General features: G+C 44.3%; 1 protein-coding gene across 1 annotated transcript in view; it reads left to right on the forward strand.

Annotated features, from left to right (window-relative positions):
- ep300b (EP300 lysine acetyltransferase b) overlaps positions 1–15,570 on the forward strand; it is a 37,346-nt gene extending 21,776 nt beyond the window's left edge. Inside the window, exons 19-31 of the mRNA XM_028599108.1 lie at positions 1,034–1,273; positions 1,940–2,028; positions 3,139–3,219; positions 5,349–5,405; positions 5,618–5,695; positions 6,275–6,342; positions 7,140–7,290; positions 7,783–8,043; positions 8,407–8,572; positions 8,879–9,046; positions 9,154–9,315; positions 9,991–10,272; positions 10,752–15,570. Of these exons, the coding sequence (XP_028454909.1) occupies positions 1,034–1,273; positions 1,940–2,028; positions 3,139–3,219; positions 5,349–5,405; positions 5,618–5,695; positions 6,275–6,342; positions 7,140–7,290; positions 7,783–8,043; positions 8,407–8,572; positions 8,879–9,046; positions 9,154–9,315; positions 9,991–10,272; positions 10,752–14,183 (5,235 nt within the window). The 3' untranslated portion in view covers positions 14,184–15,570. The remainder of the gene's footprint in view (positions 1–1,033; positions 1,274–1,939; positions 2,029–3,138; positions 3,220–5,348; positions 5,406–5,617; positions 5,696–6,274; positions 6,343–7,139; positions 7,291–7,782; positions 8,044–8,406; positions 8,573–8,878; positions 9,047–9,153; positions 9,316–9,990; positions 10,273–10,751) is intronic.
- Positions 15,571–17,525: the final 1,955 nt, after the last annotated feature.

Raw genomic sequence — 17,525 nt, forward strand, 5'->3', positions numbered from 1 at the left:
TGTCGTATAACACAGCGGTAGAACCTAGAATATCAATAAATCATATAGTATAAAACTATTTTGTGTGTGGATCACACTGCTGTTGTACAGCCTGATAGAAGCTGGTATAAAGGAGCCCCTGAAGCGCTCAGTTTTGCACTTAAGTGTGATGATCCGCGATGCTATACTAGTGTATGTATATATATGAAATTAGTATTAGTTTAAGAAGAAGCGGAGGGCAGATAAGGGTAAAAGAAAAACAACTTGGAGACTCATCCGTCCGTCTTACATTTGCCTCCTCCAGCACTGTTGGCTTTAACTCTGCCATCATATTGCCACTCATGCTGCTGGCGTTGTTAATGCCAACCACTTTGTTGCCAAAAACAGTAAATCTCTATCTGCGTGTTGCTGTTGCCAATGCTCTGTTCTTCTTGGTTTTGCACCCTAATTGCTTTCTGGGCCTGAAAAGCTTTGTTTGCTTTCAGACTTCAGCAGAGAACCATCCCCTTCAGCTGCTGGGCAGTGTTTTTAGCACTGTGTGGCACAATTAGCTGCTTTCTAAGACAAATTGATATATACCGATTTTCACAAGGCTTTGCTTCAGTTGCAATAGGATATGTAAAATGCAATCTCATCTGTAGCAATTTATTTTAAAAATTTTGAGCGGCAGAGGATTGAACAGACTTGTGGCGGTCGCCTGGTCCCTGTGCGCAGTACAGCTATGGACTTGACTTTGAATGTAGGGTGCAAAGCAGAGAGCTGTAGGGCAGAAGTTGTCATGTCTCTCTGTTTGCACACGAACCTTCTTCTCTGCAGCGCTCAACAACATTGTCCCCCTGCACCCTCTTCTCTCCCTACTCTGGTCCTGCCTGGTCGACTTCCACACCTTCATCACACCTCCGCCTGATGACCCCAACACTGATGATGGTCATACTCTTCTTCCCCATCTCTCTCACCCCGGTCTCTCGGACTACCAAACCTTCCCACTATCTCACCCTTCTCAACTTTACCTCGACCCGCGTCTCGATTCCGGATGGCGCCCCTCCCTAATCAGGACTACTTTGACATTGTGAAGAACCCCATGGATCTGTCGACCATCAAGCGGAAACTGGACACAGGACAGTACCAAGAGCCTTGGCAGTACGTCGAGGATATCTGGCTGATGTTCAACAATGCCTGGCTGTACAACCGCAAGACGTCCCGCGTCTACAAGTACTGCTCTAAGCTGGCTGAGGTGTTTGAGTCGGAGATCGATCCCGTCATGCAGGGCCTGGGATACTGTTGTGGGAGGAAGGTGAGAGTGTGTTTTTGTTTTTATAAACGCATGTGGTCCCAGAAGAGGAATGTTTTCTTTAGTGAAGACATTTTGCTTTTATTTTTTTTATTTTACTAATTTATGGTCAGAATTGGGTTTTAAAGAAATAGTTTTGTAGTGACATTTGGGGAAATAAGCATGTTCACTTTCTGGCCCAGAGCTAGGTTGACTGGGAACGGGGAGACTGCTAGCTTGGCTCTGTCCACCGGTAACAAGATCTGCATACAGGTGGTTGGATTTTGTAACTTTTAGACAGAGCCAGACTTGCTGCTTCTCTGTGTTTCCAGTGTTTATGCTAAGCTAACCTGCTGTTAGCTGTAGTCTAATATGTAACAAACACTTGGAGATCGGTATTGATCTTCTCATCTACCGTAACTCTCCGCTAGAAAGAGTATTTCCCAAAATAAACTATTGTAAGAGGTTAGATTAGGGTAAGGTTTTAGGCTATGTGTGACCATGTAAATGAGTCACAGATGTCCTACTAACATGCAAGTGTGTTTTGAGCTATGAGTTTGTCGTTGTGTTTAGTGTGTTGTTGTGGATCAAAGTACTGTATGCTTGTGTGAGGAGTGTATTTATGAGATGTGTTTTCCTCAGATAACAGGTCTGCAAACAACTTTTTTTTTTGTCTGTTTATTGTTGCAGTATGAGTTTTCCCCCCAAACTCTATGCTGCTATGGAAAACAATTATGCACCATCCAACGTGACGCTGCTTATTTTAGCTACCAGAACAGGTAAGGGCTTTCGATACATTGGAGCACACGCAGATAGCCTTCACAAAGTATTATCGACATTTAGACATTTTGCTGTGAAAATGCAGCCGAGGAGATCAGCTTACAGTATGTGTCTTGTTGTATTCTGCACATTGATTATATTTTCTACATGCAATCAGTACAATCACAGATGAGTTTTAATTTGGCTTCCAATGGTTACAATGGCAACATTTTCCATCTTCATAGTTCCAACGTTTTTAATTTTCATTATATGGTCATTCATAAAGTGGGCTCCCGTCTTCTTCAGTAGTTATTCTTTATTTGTTGCACCATTGTTTCCCACTGAGTAAATTTACGTGCACAACACATGACTGCTTGTGTTTTCTGATAAACTTGCATAAATAAATAAATGGAGGGCGGTGGGGGGGTCCATTCTCACCACCAGAAGAAAGGTTCCCACTTTTTAAATGAACTAAAAGGATGATGGGTCTCTTGTTGCTTTACCATTTATTTTTTTTTCCTCATCCACCCTATCATGTTCAGAGACTCGTATCCTCACCCCCCCTCCTCCTTCACAGCTCCTAGTGGTCTCTCATGTTGCTGTAATGTTGTTGTTGTTTACCACTGGACGTCTGACGCTAATCTTTGCTTTGCCTTGGCTCTCTGTCCTCTGTTGGTTGTTGTTCACATCCTGTCCGTCCCTCCCTCCTCCATGTCCCCCCCCTCTCCCTCTCTGTCCTCTCCATTGTCCTCGTCTGACCTGTAACGATTTATTTCACGCTTTTTTAATATTCATTTTGACCTCCCTTCCCCATCTCCGCCCCCCCCCCTTCCCTTCTCTCCCTCCTTTTTTAACGCTTGTGATGTCTGCATTGGCCTGTTTTGGTGTGACCAATCATCCACTCCAAAATTTATGCACAAAATCAAAACACCCGCCCACACAAAAACCCTGCATCACGATTGGCTGCTTCCTCCTGGCGACGACCTACCTTGCCCTCTGCCTCCTCCTGTGTGTGCGCCCCCTGGCCTGCCCTGCCCTGATTGGCGGCTGCTTCTTCGTGCCCTCTCTGTGATTGGCTGTGCTGATGACGAATGGTGTAGTTCACCAAAATATGGGCTTCTTGCTGACAGGTACCACTTCTGTGAGAAGTGTTTCAACGAAATCCAGGGCGAGAGTATTTCCTTGGGGGACGACCCCTTGCAGCCTCAGACGTGAGTACCATCAAAATCCTGCCTTCCTCTCACACACAGCAGACAACAGCTCTCCCACCACCACCCCCCCCCCCATCAAAACTGAGAGGTTCTCAAGTAATGCTTGTCCAGACGAGCAGTTATGCAATTCTGGTATAAGAAGCATCAAAGATTGAATGTGCCAGCTGTTATAAACTCTCCATTCTTTGAATATCTAACCCCTGAACTCTTGTTAAAAAAGACCACACAAGCATTAATTTAGGGTTAAGATAAGATTAACCTACATTGATCCAGCATAGGACAGCAATAGTAGAGATAGAGAAAAGTAAAATAAAGAAATAATAAGAGGTATATGAAAAACTAAAATAAAAATACAACATTTACAAGAGCATATGGAGACAAAAATGGCAAAATAAAGTGACAGTGGTTAGGGTGTAACCTTTTTTATTTCCCCTAAAGTACTTTTAGGGTAAGAAAAATCCTCTTATTCCACAGTGTTTGACTGACAGTGTCACATGTATATTCGGTAGCAGCTTATTCCAGTCAGTCATTGAAGTTATATGGTGTTTACACGGAGTGAAATATTCAAACCTGAGGCTTGTTTTTTATGGCTGCACCACTTCATCAAATTGAAATATTAAACAGTAGACATCTTGTGTATAATTTCTCCAACGCGTTACATATTTGGTATGTTTGGGAACTTTTGGGATCTTTGCTAGAATTCTGAAGTAAAGTTCTGTTGAGCCGCAACCGTTTAGTTGAATTAATTAGCAACTATTTTGATAAAGGGTTGTCATTTTTTTTTTTTTTTTTTTTTTTTTTTTTTTTTAAGTAAAAATGCCAAACATTCCCTTGTTCCAGCTTCTCCTGTGTTAAGATTTGCTGCTTTTTCTGTTATTTCCATGTAAATTAAATGTCTTTGTACTGTTGGTTGGACAAAATAAGACATTTGATGACATCACCTAGTGCTCTCTGAAAGTGGGCATTTTTCACTATTTTGTAACCTTTTTATAGTCCAAACAGATTGATTGATAATAACCAATGGCTCAGCTATTGACTGGAGGTTGTCATTAGGTTGAAATGTTGAAGATAAATCTAAAACAATACATAAGAAAAAAGAGAACTTGAATAAATAAAGTCCTCTTTTCTTATTGGGTGATTTCATGTTTGTCATATAGTTTAATTCTTTCAGTATTTCACATCACCATCATTTAGTAGCCATGTTACATTTAAAACTCTTACCTCTGACAAGAGTTAATTTCTCTTATTTTAGGCATGGGATAAATAATCAGTATAACAATACGGGGGGCTGAAATATTTAGCTTGTGGGCACATTATGCATTTCTATACACATTTTTATGAATTGGAGATATTGGATTCTGCATGCAGCCTGGAGTCGTAAAGCTACAGTAAATTATATTTTTTTTAAAAACGGAGTATATCCTGACAGTACTACATACAGTATCTGTGATAATCTGTGAACAAATCCCGTTCCTCTGCCTTCTCCTGGCGCTCCTAGTGGCATAAGGAAAACAACCAATCAGAGCAGAGGAGTCTCTCCTGAACTGCTGTTAAACTGTAAAACTAAGCAGCGCTGATCAAATATGAATCAGGATTATGTTTGTGCATAGCCTATTTCAAGCTTTAGGCCTAAATGTTTTCAGAAACCTATGTTGGTGTACTCTTTACCTATAATATGAGAATGTTTGTTTTAACCAGTGCAGTGATTTTAGCTTAACTCTTTTCAACATGGCTGCCAGGTCACAAACTTTCTCATTTCACAGCTAAACACTTGTGCACTAAAATATGTATTCAGTAACAGCATATTGGTTCATATTTGAGCAGCGCTGCCTAGTTTGACAGTTTGCGGCTGTTCATAAGCGGTCATTGATGCTGCGTTAGACTACTCTGCTCTGATTGGTTGCTAATCTTCGGGTGCGATGGAATCTTGCACATGCCATTAGGAGCACTAGGAGGTGGCAGAGTATGTATGTGTGTGTGTATATATATATATATATATATATATATATATATAATATATATAAACAAAACTATTTATTTTTATAAAAGTGACCTACTGTAGCTTTTAAGAGGATTACCTTCTGTCTGTTGCAGTGGTTTATTTTCAGATTTTTCTTTTTTTCCCACAGGTCCATCAACAAAGAGCAGTTCCAACGGAAGAAGAACGACACACTCGACCCTGAGTTGTATGTTCGCTTCTTAACTCAGTAACTCCATCATTATTTTGCACCATCTCTGTGATGCTAGAAGATCAATGAGTTTATGTATTTAGATAAACTTGCATCTTGCTTTTTAGATGAACAAAATATTTAAGCCATTTGAATTAGGTTATATTATATATAAATATTGTGATGAAGTTATTATATTGTCCGGTCTTTTGTCTCCTCTCTCTTCTCAGACTTGTGGAATGTAATGACTGCGGTCGTAAAATGCACCAGATCTGTGTCCTGCATCATGATACCATATGGCCGTCGGGGTGAGCCAGCTATCATACGCACATTCTGTACATTCTGTTACAATGGGTGGGTCTGGGAGGGAAAAAGTGGCTTTTTGTATTCCTTGAAAAGCTTTAGAATAATCCAAAACATCAATAAATGTGCTGGAAAACAGTTAAGTCCTAACACACATGAATACACATTTTCATGTAGCTGTAGATGTGCTGTGTTAAGATAATTGTTAAGAAAGATCACAAAGTTTCAACATATTAAGGTGCCGTTTGGACAAAGTGTTGAAACTGAGAATATGTGCGAGACCTAATCAGGACAGAACATGTCAACAGATGTTCATGCAAACAAAAGTTCTGTAGCTCGAGTGTAGAGGGAGTCCCTCATTCCCTAAAGTTTGATCTCCCTTCATGTGTGGTCTGTTTGTAATTAAAAGATGTAAGTAATTACAGAGTCATTAAAGCTGTTTAAAGAAAGGCAGACTGGCAGGAACGAATGACGTCTTCTCTTGATTGAAGCCACTTCATCGTTCTCATTGGTGTTGATTGTGACAGGGTTGAATGTAACCTGCAAATTTAACCATTTACTATTTACTTCCTCCCCAACCACAGCTTTGTATGTGACAACTGCCTCAAAAAGGCCAATAAGACGCGGAAAGAGAACAAATATGCATCCAAAAGTAAGTGGATTTATGCGGAGCTACAGGCTTATTTCATGTCTTGTGTCTTGCGGCCTTGCCTGCCTCCTTTCCTTGGTTTTAGACTTTCTTGTGTTTTTGCTTTTAATATCAACATTTAAAACAAACTCTTTACTTTCTATTGGATATTTACAAATCATTCCACTCTCTAATACTTTGTAAGGGTTTTTGGGGATCAAAATCGGTCATCAAGATTTGTGTTTTTGACTGAGACCAATGCATGATATTAATTATTAGTAATCTTATTTCTTGCCAAGAGTTGGTTGAGAAGAATGATACCACTCGCGTGTCTTGACGTCAACGTGAGTTTGCAAGGCAACCGGCAGAGACTCCAAAAATAACCAGGCACATTAACTTTGTAAAACCACAGCATGGTTTTTACACTTTTACACTTTTTGTACAGATTAAACAAACAAGATACAATACATTATTAGTGAGCTTTAAAGGTGCTGGTAGTGTTAGTTCCCTTTGGACAGAAATGTTGATCTAGTCCTTTAAACTGCTGCACTTGTGTGGAGCGCTGTTTACGGGCTGATGAGGAAAATGGCCTGTTAATTGTGTGTAGTCAGATACGAGAGAGGTCTCTCCGCTGTTAAATAAAATAAAAAACCCTATATAATAGTCCAGGCAGCGGGTGATAATGGTGATAAAATGGCTATAGCTACAAGTGAAGTTAGCATAGACACATACAGTACATATCACTCACATCTCTCTCGTCTTATCCCACCCTTCTCTGTATTCCACCTCTCTTCCTTTATCCTTCATACTGTCTTTTGCAGGACTTCCTCAGACCAAGTTGGGGTGCTATTTGGAGACACGAGTGAATGATTACATCAAGCGGCACAATCTCCCTGAAGCTGGCGACGTCACCGTCCGTGTGGTGCATGTCTCAGACAAGGTGGTCGAGGTCAAGCCGGGCATGAAGTCCAGGTGTGTGTGTGTGTGAGTGAGTGAATGAGTGAGTGTCTAACATATTTAGGATGATGGCTTTTAGTTCCCACCAATACAATACACCAACTTTTTTCAAAAATACAGACCGTGTGTTGTCTAGGTAATTTGAAAAAGTAAAATCTATAGTATTAGAGCCAATTCATAATCCATTTTGGAAAATTCACCAGTGTTTTTCACAAAATGCCAACCGTTATACCACATCTCACGCTTAATTGCTAAATCCATTCTCTGCTGTGGTTTTGTACGGATTCCTTGCTGGAATGTGTGCTGCACATTGGCGTGGATTATGCATTGAAAGCATGGCACTGCTAAGAGTCGTGGTCCATATTTGCACGCCTCCCCGTGTTGTATTTTTGTCGGACAGTTCAGAAGGTGAAACATTATGGTGAAGACACAGCAGGAAAGAGTTGCTGATGGCATTTCTTGGATTTCATAGCTGTTTTCCTCACCGTGGCTGTTTTTTCCCTCCAGGTTTGTCGACAGTGGAGAGATGTCGGAGTCCTTCCCCTACAGGATGAAAGCCCTGTTTGCATTTGAGGACATCGATGGAGCGGATGTGTGTTTTTTTGGCATGCACGTACAAGAGTACGGCTCAGACTGCCCGCCTCCCAATCAGAGACGAGTGTACATCTCTTACCTGGACAGCGTGCACTTCTTCCAACCTCGAGTCATCAGAACTGGTGTCTACCACGAGATCCTGATAGGCTACCTGGAGTATGTCAGGAGGCAGGGGTAAGAGAAAAGTTTAGTCTCAAACATAATGCCTGCAAGTGACCCCAACTGAGCAGCTAAAATCAGTTCTGAGATTTCTCGAAATTCAAAACTCAAGGATTATAGCTACACAGTGTTTAAATATGAGCCCAGTATACAGTGAGAAGTGTGTTCATTAAGCTAAGTTTATGGTAGCCACGGTGTTCACCTCTGAATTTTTTTAACTACGCACACACCGCCGCTCATGCTCGTGTGCGCTAGTATATCCACGCTTCAGGTTTTGTGTTCCAGGCGCTGCTACAGACCACTTTCAGTGCATGGAAATGAGGAGCAGGCAGATGGAATATAAGAAAATGCATTTACCTCTTTGTCTCCCTGTGTCAGGTATACAACGGGTCATATCTGGGCCTGTCCACCCAGTGAAGGGGATGATTACATCTTCCATTGTCACCCAGCGGACCAGAAGATCCCCAAGCCAAAACGGCTGCAGGAGTGGTACAGGAAGATGCTGGACAAGGCTGTTGCTGAGCGTATCGTACACGATTACAAGGTGAGAAATGTTTTCAGTTTAGCTACTATACCAACGATGTGAGCTAGTACATTAATCACTGCAGAAAACCGTCATGTCCCAAGACATTGACTCATCCATAGTCCCTAACATTGTGAAACTGTGGCACAATATGAAGACTTGTCTTTCTTTCGTAATTTTTACCCTTAAAAACCTGTACAAACCCTGTCACAAATACATGTCAAAAACCTCAAAACTATGTTTTTTTTTTTTCTAAAACAATAAAAATCTAATAAGGACATTTAAAGGCATTACAAGTACTTGAACCCTTATCTCTTTTTCCTTCAGGACGTCTTCAAGCAGGCAACAGAGGACCGGCTGACCAGTGCCAAAGAGCTGCCATACTTTGAAGGTGACTTCTGGCCCAACGTACTGGAAGAGAGTATCAAGGAGCTGGAGCAGGAAGAGGAGGAGAGAAAGAGAGAGGAGAACAGTACCTCCAACGAGAGCACAGATGTGAGTAGAATAAGATTCCACATGTAATCATCACTTCCAGGATCACAAAAAATGGATGTTTGTCACGGCAGTGCTATGTATTGAAACTGACATTAAAACATTTACAGATCACAAAAGGAGACAGCAAGAATGCCAAAAAGAAGAACAATAAAAAGACAAGCAAGAACAAGAGTAGCATGAGCCGAGCCAATAAGAAGAAACCAGGGATGCCCAATGTTTCCAATGACCTTTCCCAGAAACTCTACGCCACCATGGAGAAACATAAAGAGGTATGAAATTCTAATTTTATTATGGCAATATCTGGCTACTCTTTTATTTGATTATATCATCAGAGTTGGCATGTTGACTCCACTCTGATTGTAGATCATTCTTTCAAATTCTGCTTTTAAGCAGCTGTCGCTGTTGTACCTGTGTTGTGGCTGTATTGAAATATTCAGCTGTTGTATTGCAGACTAGGTGCAGTTTAAGGGGGTTTGTGAGCAGTTTCCAGAACAGAAGTACTCAATATCCAATTGCAGAAAAATGTATTTCAAAAGACAAAAAGGGGTTTATTTGGGTCTTACAGGGTTAAAGCGGTTATAATCTGTATTTTTTCTCTCTCTCTCTCTCTCTCTCTCTCTCTCTCTCTCTCTCTCTCTCTCTCTCTCTCTCTCTCTCTCTCTCTCTCTCTCTCTGTGTGTGTGTGACCTGTGACGATTTCCTGCATGTCTTCCTTATCTCTCTCACCTAGCTGTCCTGTCAAATAAAGGCGGAAAAGCCCAAAAAAATCTTTAACAAAAATAATGGATCACAACTACTTGTTTGTGAAAGGTAGTGATGAAGGTAGTCGTAGTGATAAACCCACAGAGATAGAACTTCAGTAATAAGATTTTCCTGAACGTATGTATTAATCTAAACTCTAATTTTATAAAATATAGCTGATCCTCTCCACTCTTAATTCCCAGGTGTTCTTTGTCATCCGCCTCATTGCTTGCCCCACCGCCAACTCGTTGCCCCCCATCACTGACCCTGACCCCCTCATGGCCTGTGACCTGATGGATGGCCGCGATGCCTTCCTGACTTTGGCCAGGGACAAGCACCTGGAGTTCAGCTCTCTCAGGAGGGCCATGTGGAGCACCATGTGTATGTTGGTGGAGCTGCACAACCAGAGCCAGGACCGCTTCGTCTACACCTGCAATGAGTGTAAACACCACGTGGAAACCCGCTTCCACTGTACCGTCTGCGAGGTGAGAATTGAGACGCACTTAAATCTGGCTTTTCACCCTTTGTGTTTGACTGGAGATTAAACTGAGACATGATTTCTGCGATGGTGGGCAATTGTTTTCTATGCTGTGACACCTGCGGGCTCAAACAATAGTTCTTTTGACAGGAGTGTTCATTCCTGACATTTCCAGATAGTTTGGAAAAATCTAGGCAGGAAGAGTGACAAAGACCCATTCCTGTTTCTTTAGGTGTAACCGTTGCACAATGCGCAACAACAAAATATTGCAAAAAGGCTGTGTTTGGGTGGGCATGTTGCTGTAGGGTACGGTGAGAAGATGGATGAAGCCGTTTTTTTAAGGCTTATCAAAAGCCAAGACGGGACTCCACTAACTTTTGTTCATAAAACTTAGTTTCACGTGAAAGTTTTAAGTGTATTAATCAATCCAGTGCTCGGGTTCTAATTTATTTTCCCCATCTCTCTGTTTTTCCTTTCATTCTCCAGGACTATGACTTGTGCATCACCTGCTACAACACTAAAGGTCACGAGCACAAGATGGATAAGCTGGGGCTCGGACTGGACGACGACAGCAACAACCAGGCAGCAGCAGCTACCCAGAGCCCCGGAGACTCTCGCCGTCTCAGCATCCAGCGCTGCATCCAGTCACTGGTCCACGCGTGCCAGTGCCGCAACGCCAACTGTTCCCTGCCGTCCTGCCAGAAGATGAAGCGCGTTGTTCAGCACACAAAGGGCTGCAAGCGCAAGACAAATGGCGGCTGTCCCATCTGCAAGCAGCTCATTGCTCTGTGCTGCTACCATGCCAAACACTGTCAGGAGAACAAATGTCCCGTCCCGTTCTGTCTGAACATCAAACAAAAGCTGCGGCAGCAGCAGCTGCAGCACCGGCTCCAGCAGGCCCAGATGTTACGGAGGAGGATGGCCAGCATGCAGAGAGTGGGGCAGGCAGCCGGAGGGCCACCGGGAGGACCTGTAGGACTTCCATCGCCAGGGAACAATGGTACCACGGCACCCAGTACCCCAACCTCTGGTGGAACCCAGCCCCCAACACCCCAGACACCGACTCAGACCATGCCTCCAGTCACGCAGCAGGGAATGGGCTCTGGACCTGGAGTTCAGCAGCAACAGCAGCTGGGGGGAATGCCCCCACAAAGTGCCATGCCTTCTCAACACCCCCTTCACCACCAGTTCCAGCAGATGGCAGGTGGAGGAGGCGGGGCTGGGGGGTTAATGAGCTCGCCCCAACATCAGCAGCAGATGCTTTCTCAGGGCCAGCAGCAGCAAATTGGAGCTGGGACCAACCCCCAACAGCTCCATCAGCACCCCAACAATTTGCCTCCATATGCCAGCAGACCCCCGGGCTCCTCCCCGATCCATCAGTCCCAGGGCAAACCGGTCCTTGGCTCTGCAACACCTCCCCAGCAGCAGCTTGGTGGGAGTATTGGGGGCCAACAGCCTCTGAGCCAGGCCCAGGGCCAGCCACAGCAACAACAGCAGCCCACCTCTGGCCCTCCGCCGGCAGCAGTAGAAATTGCCATGAAGATCCAACAGGTAGCCGATGCTCAGAGGAAGATGGCTCTTCAGAGACAAGCAGCTCAGGCAGCTGCCGGTTTGATGCCTCCTCACCCTCACCATCAACAGGGTCAGGGCCAACAGATGGGCATGGGGCACCCAGGGGCTGCAGGGATGGCTGGAACCCAGGGTATGCCTCCACAGACACAAGCAGCGGTGGCGGCTTCCCGGGCCCACATGGATCAACAACAAGGTGCTCCACCGGGGATGATGGTTGGCGCTGGTGGGCCCATGCAGCAACCCCCTCAGCAGGGTAACCTGCCCCAGGGCCATCTACCCCCTCAGGTACAGCTTCAACAGCAGAGGATGGGTGTTCCACATCAAAACCCTCAACAGCAGCAGCAGTGGTCAGGCCAGGGGATGCCACCTCAGCAGAGGCAAACTATGATGAACCAAATGAGCCAACAAGCCATGATTGCAGCTCAACAACAACAACAACAACAGCAGCAGCAGCAGCAACAACAACAGCAACAACAACAACAGCAACAACAACAACAGCAACAACAACAACAGCAGCAGCAACAACAACAACAGCAGCAGCAGCAACAACAGCAAATACAACAGCAGCAACAAGCTCAGGGCCATGCTGCCTTGATGAATATGGTGCAGCAGCAGCAAGGTGCTGGTGGTGGGATCCCAGGAGGGGCTGTCCCTGGAGTTGCTGGTGTCCCCGGGGCTGGTGTTGCTGGTGGGAACATCCCCCAGGCAGCCCTTCAGGAGCTGTTACGGACTCTCCGCTCACCTAGCTCACCACTCCAGCAACAGCAAGTCCTCAACATCCTGCGATCTAACCCACAGCTCATGGCTGCTTTTATCAAGCAGAGGGCCTCAAAATACAAGGGGGCTCAGGGGGGACCAGGTGGTGTACCTGGAGGTCCTGGTGCCACGGGGGGTCCTGTTGGTAATGTCATGGCAGGAGGGGGCCCACAGATGAACATGAATGCTACAGCTGGCGGCCAGCCAGGGATGCATATGGGGGGTCAGGGAGGGACAAATGTCAACATGACCACTATGGCCCAGCTACAGCAAGTACAGCAGCAGCAACAGCTACAGCAGCAACAACAACAACAACAGCTACAGCAACAACAACAACAACAACAGCAACAACAACAGCAACAACAGCTACAACAGCAACAGTTACAGCAACAACAGTTACAACAGCAGCAGCAGCAGCAACAACAGTTACAGCAACAGCAGAGGCCGCTGATGAGCAGTTTACAACAGCAACAAGTGGCAGCTCTCCAGCAGCAACAACAGCGGCAGCAGCAGCAGCAAGGGGGAGGAGGAGTTATGCAGGGCCAGGGGCCACAGATGGGAAATATCAGTAACAGTCCCCAGTTTAGAGAGCTGCTGATGAGACGGCATCTCCAACAACAACAGCAGCAGCAGCAGCAGCAGCAGCAGCAGCAAATGGGAGTAAATCATGGTCAGTTCCAGCAGCCACAGCCACCACAGGGGCAAAGCTACATGGGACAGCCTGGAATGCAGCCTCCTACAGTGGTCCAGGGACAGCCTGGAGGTCCACCTCATGGCCCCCAGCAGCCTGGGGGTCCCCCAGGCCAGCAGGGGCAGGGTTACCCTGGGTCGGTGACGCAGCAGCAGGTCACAGCTGCACTACAGCAGAGGCTCCAACACCAACACCAGCACCACCTCCAGATGCAGCAGCAGCAGCAGCAGAATGCCATGGCTGGCCTGCCGGGGGGTGATGCAGGGCCAGGTGGAGGAGGTCCTCAGCAGCCACCTCAGGGCCCTCAGCCCACTCAAAGTGGCCCCCCACCTCCATCTTCTCAGGCTCTGCTCCAACAGGCCCTCCACCAGAGGCTGCTCCAGCAGCAACAGCAGCAGCAGCAGCAGCAGCAGCAGCAGCAGCAGCAGCAGCAGCATCTGGGCCCTGGGGGGTCACCAGCCCAGCACAGCAATCCCATGAGCCCTCAGCAGCCACAGCAGATGGCCCAGTCCCCACACCCACACCAACACCTGTCCACATCGCTAGCTAACCAGGTGCGATCCCCACAGCCTTCACCCAGACCCCAGTCCCAGCCGCCACACTCCAGCCCGTCCCCGCGCATGCAGCCCCAGCCCTCCCCACATCACATCTCCCCCCAGATGCAGACAAGTTCCCCACACCCAGGCCACCTGAACCAGCACCACCCGGGCATGGTGCTCCCTCCACAGCAACAGCCAACGAGCCAGCAGCAGCAACAGAACTCTATGGAGCAGTTTGGGTCGGACCAGAGCGGCATGCTATCTCAGCTGAGTGGCATGGCTGGTCTACACGGGCCGGGGGGCAACAGTCAGGACCCGCTTGGCCAGAATATGAATCACAACTCTTTAGACCTCATGTAGGAATTCTACTTAACGTGTCAAGTTGAGCTGAAACGCTCTGTGATTCTTCGCACAAACTGCACTCACCCAGGACAGTGTTATTGTTATTACTTAGCCTTTCTTTTTTTTTTTTACTATTATTAAATGTTATTTAAAATGTTCTCAATAAAGATGCATTGAACTGAACTTCCTATGGGAGATGAACAATAAATCAAGCAGTCGTTAAATAAATTAGAATAAATGAATTGTAAGTTATTGCTGTTAATATATTTTTTTGCCAATTGTGGACAAAGAGGGGGATGGTTTCTCTAGCACCCCCCCTCACCCCCACCTCTTGCTGAATACAAGAAAGGTGATATTTTTGGGGTTTTGGGGGTAAATAGGAGTACTTTTTTTAAGAAATGTTTTTAAGATTTTAAAAGTGGTCAAGAATTAAAGATGAAATGATTTAATGCAAAGAACCTTTTTTTTTTATTGGTTTCGTTACCCCATCATTCAGTCTGTCTATTTCTATTATTTTGCAGAATGATGTTGATTATTATTAATGTAAATCCAAACATGATGTATATCTTCATTTTTTTTTTTTTTAAATGTTTGGGTTTGCTTTATTTATTTTCTTTTTTGGGGTGGGGGTGTTATGTTCCCTGAGACTGCTACAATTCGTATAGAAATATATTTTTGTTATGACTGTTATGACAGGGGTAGTGGATATTTCATTTCACTTTTAAATGTCTTTAGTGGGGTCTGCCCAGGTGGGAATAATGAAATGTCAGTGTTTTATTGCAGTGGTTGGGGGGGGGTCTGCTATGAGTTTGACATGTTGAACGGACATTGGGACGTCCCGGCCTGCTTCTGTATTGGACATCGGTCACGCTGGAAGGGACTCCTCCCTCGCAAACGTGCAAGCCCTCTCCCTCGAATGTGTGTGCACTCCTTCCTTTTTAAAGACCCTTAATATGGATCAGTGGAGGCTTGGGGAGGGGGGGTGCATACCTGTGTGCCTGAAACATTTTGAGTACATGGGCTGGGATTTGAAAAAAATGGGTGGGGTGGGCTCCTTCTTAGTGTTTTAAGGATTCCGCTGTTTGGCCATAAACAGAGGATTTTGATCCAAATGAACTGTGTTGCACAGAAAAGAGGAAAACAAGGAGGAGATGTGAGCGGTCTGTCTCGGTCTCTTTCTGCCTCGTCCCCTTTGCTGCTCCCCTTGGACTTTTAAATCCCCAACCCCCCCCCCTCCTCTTCCTTCTTCTGGAGGAAGTTGCTCTGCCTCCCCCTCAAACTCCATCCTCTTTATCTTTCTGCTAAGAACTTTGGGAGTTTAATTTAATATTTTTTACTGTACAAAGGAAACACAAACTGTGGACTCAAATACTGTTTTTTTATAATAAAATGAAAATTACCAACAGTGACGTGTCCTGCATGTGGCTGTGTGTATTTGGTGAATATGAGACGTACAACGGATAGGTCTACCTTTTTTAAAAAAAAAAAAAAAAAAAAAAAAAAAAAAAAAAAAGAACCTTGAGCCTGTATCACAAAGTCACAGTCTGTTATTTGGCTGTCCTTTGGCCTAAGCTCTGTTTGTCCTGTATCATGCAGATGTCTCCCTTTTTAATTTGAGGTAGATCACCTTGATTATTCTGCACAGCTAACCTGTTCCGGATCAGATCAAAACCTGCCAGCGGCCCGGCCGTTGAATGATCAAATCACAGTAAAACTTGAGTTGTCATTCCTACGGGGACAGAAAGTCTTACATTAGGTAGTATCACATATTTTATAATACCATACTTTGTTCACCACGAGTAAGAGGAAAAAAAAGAGAACAAAGTAATTCACTTTTTAGTAACGTTAACCTGTTTGTTTTTTTGTGGATCTCTAAATACATTGTATTTATTCTGTAAGAAACTTTGATTAGTAACCCTAAAGTTAAGTTTGAAAACCAAAAGCCCCACTACATACAGTATATGGTCTTTGGATTTAGACCCCTGTGATTGTGATCACAGCTGGTGAGCAGGAAAAAGTCAATGCCAGCATTGACATGATGCTCACTGATCTTGTGAGTTCACATTATAAGCTGTTCATTTTCTCTTTTGCAGCTCAACCACAATTCCAAATTCACAGTAGGTCAACTTTAAGTAGCATGTTTCTCGTTAGTGTGTACTGTGTGTGCCCCCCTCCCACTTCTACTGCTGCACTTCAGGCATACTGAGCCTATGATTCAGAGAGTATTAACTTGCACTTGATGGCGTCACTTACAGTAATTTGTCTTTTCTGAGAGCAACACGCCCTCTAGAGGTGGCACGTGGCAGCACGATTGTTCACTATCAAGGCAGTAATAGTGGATGCATAACACATTCAGCATTATGGTATTGTTACTGCATATTTTACCAGAGTTTAAGTGAAATAAAAAGTACAGAGTTGCCTCTTTCAGAGTAAAAATTAGTTTAGATTTAATATTTTAGATCGTTAGGTTTTAAAAAGGCTGAGATAAGTTTCTGATGCTTACAGAAAGTCAACATTTGCACGTTTTCCCCACTCGGGTGCAGCACCCGCTGCTTCGGTAACTACTCACTTGAGTAAAATTAGACTTTAAAGATACTCAGGTGCTCAACTTTAACCTTAATTAAAACAAATAAATTAATAAAACTGGGCTACCGTGTGTTTCAAGAGGTAACTTTGGGATTTGGGGCTCTGTTTACCGCAAAACAAATCTTTAAAACAAGTCCAACTGGGTTGCACAAGAAGCTATCTTATTGCGTCTGCATTTGTATATCAGGGCTGCCTTCATGCTTTCAGTACTCCAATACACTTTGTCTAAAGTAAAATAACTACACCAGACATGTCTTTTTGAAGTTGTGCTCTTTCTCCCCTCAATGTGAGGCATCCTCAACCTGATATCTGATATTTAATGTACATAAGAGGTACTTGCAGTACCACCTCGTGATAAATATGCTCCAGGAGACAGTTATTTTAGTACATATTTATTGGAAATGCAAAATAAAAATCCATTTTTAGAGAGAAGACATGTTTGACAGTTTATCTTTGTCAGAGAAAGACACATAAGTGACATAAGTTAGTTTAGCTTATACATGTGACATGCAATAAATAATAGCTCACTACAGCCTGACCTAACGTACATTTGCTTCTATTTGTACACGGCGGAACAGCAGTGATGTAAACTGATATCTCCTCTTTTGAAAAGCACAAAGGCTAGTGAAAAGAGAAGACTAACAATTGGTAATACAAAAATAGAACCAGGTAGCATTTCATACTTGAAAAGTAAAAGGACAGTAAGACAGACAACAAACACAACTGTGTACTTCTTTTTGTGTATCCAGCCTCCTTGAAATGCAGAACTTAGAA

This window comes from Perca flavescens, chromosome 15 (assembly GCF_004354835.1).
Source record: "Perca flavescens isolate YP-PL-M2 chromosome 15, PFLA_1.0, whole genome shotgun sequence".
Classification (NCBI taxonomy): domain Eukaryota; kingdom Metazoa; phylum Chordata; class Actinopteri; order Perciformes; family Percidae; genus Perca; species Perca flavescens.